Source organism: Dendrobium catenatum, unplaced genomic scaffold (assembly GCF_001605985.2).
Source record: "Dendrobium catenatum unplaced genomic scaffold, ASM160598v2 fragScaff_scaffold_8, whole genome shotgun sequence".
Taxonomy (NCBI): domain Eukaryota; kingdom Viridiplantae; phylum Streptophyta; class Magnoliopsida; order Asparagales; family Orchidaceae; genus Dendrobium; species Dendrobium catenatum.
Window position 1 is genome coordinate 28,563 of NW_021318470.1, and position 5,019 is coordinate 33,581.

The 5,019-nt window shown below is 42.8% G+C and overlaps 1 protein-coding gene across 1 annotated transcript; it reads left to right on the forward strand.

Annotated features, from left to right (window-relative positions):
- Nucleotides 1-3,041: 3,041 nt before the first annotated feature.
- On the forward strand, nt 3,042-4,805 carry LOC110091938. The gene is made up of 5 exons (XM_020816249.1): nt 3,042-3,290; nt 3,370-3,464; nt 3,561-3,815; nt 4,199-4,424; nt 4,557-4,805. The coding sequence occupies exons 1-5, from the start codon at nt 3,042-3,044 to the stop codon at nt 4,803-4,805; spliced, it is 1,074 nt and encodes a 357-aa protein (XP_020671908.1).
- Nucleotides 4,806-5,019: the final 214 nt, after the last annotated feature.

Sequence of the window (5,019 nt, forward strand, 5' to 3'; positions counted from 1 at the left end):
GATTTATTCAAATCAATTGAATAATCAAGTGGGCCCCACCTCCTCAAAACCGAAACTCCCCTCTCTCCTCTAGTTTGGCCGGCCTCTCCATGGATTCCTTCTCTCTCCCAAATTAATTCCCAATCTGCACTAATTCAGCCCCAACTCTCTCCCCTTTGCCGCCCCTCTCTCCCTCTTAGGCTTGATTTGAATTTTCAAATTAATTCTTCCTCTAATTGCCCAAAATCTGAATTTCTCTCAGATTGCCTGCACCTCCCTCCTTCCTCCCACCCGAGCTCCTTCTCCCTCCCTTCCTCTTGGCCGCACCTCTCCTAGGTGACAGTTCCTCTACCTTTCACTATTTCGACGTCAAGATTTCCCATGAACATGTATGGTGGATCCCGAGATTGATAGCGGATTGGTTTTCGATATCTACGGAGACATTCACATCACCCGTTCACCATTCTTCGACGTCGGATTTAGCTCCGACGACACTGTTGAAGATTATCTGAACCGCATTCTTCCCACTCTCGTGGACGCTATAGACGATAAGTTCCAAGACTACGATTGGACCATCGACGGACATCCTCCCGCTTCCCCACCTTCGCCGCCGCTGTTTCCGTTGCCATCACTTCGGATCATCGGCGCCGTCTACCTTGGAGTGATATCGTTTCTTGTATGGTTCTTCTTCCTCCGACAACCTTAGACGTAGAAAAGTGACGTTGAGCCTCAAGGTGAGACGATCGCTTTGTTAACCGCCGGATTCTAGTTGATTAATAATTTCATTACTTTTGTTGAAGTTGTTATTTTAAAGAACTTGCACATTTAGTTGTAACATATTTCCTAAGCATTGTTGACTTCTAAGATCTATCTTGAGTTTTCAATTTTGAGAAGCTTTAAACTATTTTATCATTGCTCCAACAATACTTTAATTAATCTCTAAAAAAACAACTCCTGGTTTCATATCATCTTGGTATCAGAGCATGGTTTGCATGCTTTACATGTGTTAAATGCATCCTAGGAGTCTAATTTATCTTGTCTTTAGTCATTTGCATGCATAACACCATCTAGATAATTTTATTTGCTGTTTTTCTTTTGCTGTCGAGTAAAATTCTGCATGTTTTTAACATATTAAGCAAGCATATTACATCATCTAAGTGCTGTCTTTATCATTACAACTCACCCTATTGCTTAGGTCACTTTCCACACTAGAAAACCTTGCTTTCGCAGAATTTTTTCTGCACTGTTTAGGGACATTTAGGTGACCCTAAATCTGTCATAAGTTGCTGTCCCCTTGTCAAAACCTGTCCTTAACACTTAGACACCTTAGACCCTTGTTGTAGGTTGCTGTCCACAACATTTCAGCATCATATAGAGGCATTAGGAGCATTTTACCTTAGCGTCTAGGTGCTGTCCACCACCCCGGTACTTCCCTTAGCAACCCCTAGCGTCCACCCATGGATTCGGAACATATCCAGGCAACTCTAGACCTCATAGTGGGCCAATTGGAAACTGTTACGCAACAAATCCGCAACACCCAGACGGACTTAGCAGACTTTAGGCGACAAACAAGTGATCGACTGGATAACACAGAGCACATAGGAAACCCCTCCATTTACACCCCTTCTAGGCCGCAGTCACCTTATGGTGATGACACCAGGACCGATCATGGACTACCACGAGATCAATACCGTCATAACCCTAGGCCCAATCAAGACACCTTAGGAAATGAGGCCCCTTGGAGAGATAATGATGCTCAGTTACTTAAGAACATTAGAATTGATGCCCCGACATACGACCCTTGACCCTCAAGTTTTCTTAGATTGGCTCAAAGCGATGGATAGTTATTTCAAATGGTACAACATTTCGGAAGCTAGGAAAGTTAGATTTGCTGAAATGAAACTCACAGGTCGAGCCAACCTGTACTGGACCAATTTAGAAAATATGCGTGAGGCTCGAGGCGAATATCCCATCACCGACTGGAGAACTATGAAGCTAGAGCTTAGGAGAAAATACCTCCCTCCGTCCTACTACCCTAAGCTCCTAGATAAATGGAATAGGCTGACCCTGGGGAGCAATCCCGTTAAAGAATTCATCTCCGCATTTGACGATTTCCTGATCCGTTGCAATTGCGAAGAATCTGCTACCCCAACACAAATCCTATCCATGTTTAGAGCTGGCCTTAGGGAAGATCTCCGAACTGAACTTTTCGCGAGAGGAATAGACATGTCAGAGGCATCCTGCAGTCTAGTTCTCGACCTCGAGGAGTCTATGACCCATTCCCAAACTAAGCATTTTGACTCATGCTCAACTTTGTATAGAACCTCATCCGGACAACCCCAACCCACGGGCTCTACGGTGAACCGACCCACTGCTAGTTCAGCCCACCTCGTACGGACTTTAAAGGTAAAGCCCCCGAACGTGACACTCCCAAAACCACTTCAGGAACCAAGTGTTATAGGTGTCATGGGTATGGGCATATTGCATCGCAATGTTCTAGCCCCTACAAGGTCACCATAATTGAAGAAGTGGATGAAGACGATGACGAACCTGAAATTGATCTAGTTCATAATGTTGATGAGGAAGAAGACTCCTTCACTGAGGACGAACCTGTTACCTTACAAGTTGTTAGATGTGCGTTGTCCCAACCTAAACCAAGTGATGATTGGCGAAGAACCTCCATCTTCCATACCTTTACTAATATTGGAGAAAAGAGCTACAAAGTTATCGTCGACAGTGGAAGTTGTATCAATGCCGTCTCTTCAGCTATGGTTTCCAAACTTAACCTCAAAATAACACCCCACCCAAATCCGTATAAGGTCTCTTGGATAAACTCGACTACCATCGAAATTAAGGATCGGAGCCTTATTCCTATAGAATTTGTGGGATATCTGGAAAAGATTTGGTGTGATTTTTTGATTATGGATGTAGGTTAAATTGTTCTTGGTCGCCCGTGGTTATTTGATAACTACGTTCATATTTATGGGAGAACGTACACATGGGTGTTCGAGCATAACGGGAAGAAAATCAAGTTAATTCCTTCACAGCCTAAACCCCCTAAGATGGAAGCCAAGCCTATGCCAGCCAAACAAAGCAAAAGGCTACACCTCCTGACTGCAAAGGAAGTAGAAGATGAGATTAACCAAGGAACCACCATGTACGCCCTAGTGGCTCGGGAAACCAATGAAGAAGTAGGTGAACCCATTCCTAAAGAGGTCCACCCACTCCTTAAAACCTTTTCTGATGTATTCCCTGAAGACTTACCTAACCAATTGCCCCCTCTGCGTGACATACAACACGCGATAGACTTGGTACATGGAGCATCTCTACCCAACCTTCCTCACTACTGTATGAACCCAACTGAACATGCTGAACCGAAGAAACAAATAGATGAACTCCTGCAACGAGGATTCATCAAAGAGAGCCTTAGCCCGTGTGCTGTTTGATGAGGACATCGTCAGCATTTTCGATGCCGGAGATCGATGGTTACGAGCATGAGTTGTATTTTCATTATTTTATGTAGTAGTTTATTTTTATTTTATGTTTTTTCGTTTTTGCCTTTATGGGTATTTGGTCGCTAGTGCTGTTCCTGCACTGCTGACTTCCAAGAAGGACGACTCATGGCGAATGTGTGTCAATAGCCATGCTATCAACAAGATTACTGTCAAGTATAGGTTCCCCATTCCCCGATTGGATGACATGTTAGACATGATGACCGGAGCCACCCTCTTTTCGAAGATTGATCTTAAGAGTGGTTACTATCATATTAGAATTCGTCTAGGAGATGAGAGCGGAAAACTGAGTTCAAAACGAAAGATGGACTTTATGAATGGACTGTAATGCCTTTTGGTCTGAGTAACGCCCCAAATACCTTTATGAGAGTCATGACTCAAGTCCTCAGACCCTTTTTAGGAAAATTCATAGTAGTTTACTTTGATGCCATTTTAATCTATAACACTTTGGTGGACCAACATCTCAATCATCTAACACAAGTTTGTGAAGTTTTGAGGAAAGAACAGCTATTTGCTAATCCTGCCAAATGTAAATTCCTCACCAATAGTGTGACTTTTCTTGGATTTATCATATCAAATCAAGGAATAGTTGCGGACCCAGAAAAGGTGCGAGTTATAAATGAGTGGCCAGAACCCAAGAACATTAGAGATGTTAGAAGTTTTCACGGATAGGCTACATTTTATCGGAGGTTTATTCGGAATTTTAGCACCATCGTAGCATCAATAACGGACTGCTTTAAGCAAGGAGAATTTCATTGGACTATACCCGCAACTAAGGCTTTTGAGAAAATTAAGAAACGAATGATGGAAGCCCCTGTAATGAGATTACATGATTTTTCTAAAGTTTTTGAGGTGACCTGTGATTCGTCAGGAATTGGCATAGGCGGAGTCCTATATCAAGAGGGTCACCCTGTCGCTTACTTTAGCGAGAAAGTGAATGACATTAGACAACAGTACTCCACCTACGATAAGGAATTTTATGCTATCATTCAATCTCTTAGGTATTGACGGCACTACCTCTTGCCTCAAGAATTTGTTATCTTTTCGGATCATGAGGCTTTGCAGTATATTAATTCTCAAAAGAAACTCAATGCCCGGCACGGCCGTTGGGTCGAATTCCTCCAAGAATACTCTTACACAGTTAGACATAAGGCCGAAGCTGAGAATAAAGCAGCTGATGCTTTGAGTCTTAGGATAATGGTCACTAGAGAAATGAGAACGGAAGTTGTTGGATTCGAACGCATCAAAGAAGGCTATAAGGACTGGCCTGATTGTAAAGAAGCATATTTGTCACTAACGATTGGAAATGAATAGATTGTAGATGATTTCTTGTTGGAAGATGGTTATTTATTTAAGTCTCAAAAGTTGTGTATTCCCAACACTTCACTTCGTGAATTCCTCATTTGGGAACTACACGCTGGAGGCTTAGCTGGGCATTTTGGGCAGACAAAGATCATTGCAGCAGTTGAATATAGATTTTTCTGGCCCAGCCTTAAGCGGGATGTTAGTAGATTGATCAAACGATGTC

Bases quoted from the DNA above. Each gene is read 5' to 3' on its own strand.
- LOC110091938 (XM_020816249.1), top strand. From the start codon at position 3,042: ATGGAAGCCAAGCCTATGCCAGCCAAACAAAGCAAAAGGCTACACCTC. The intron at 3,291-3,369 runs GTACATGGAGCA...AGAAACAAATAG, and splicing joins TACAACACGCGATAGACTTG to ATGAACTCCTGCAACGAGGA. The intron at 3,816-4,198 runs GTAATGCCTTTT...TCGGAATTTTAG, and splicing joins ATGGACTTTATGAATGGACT to CACCATCGTAGCATCAATAA.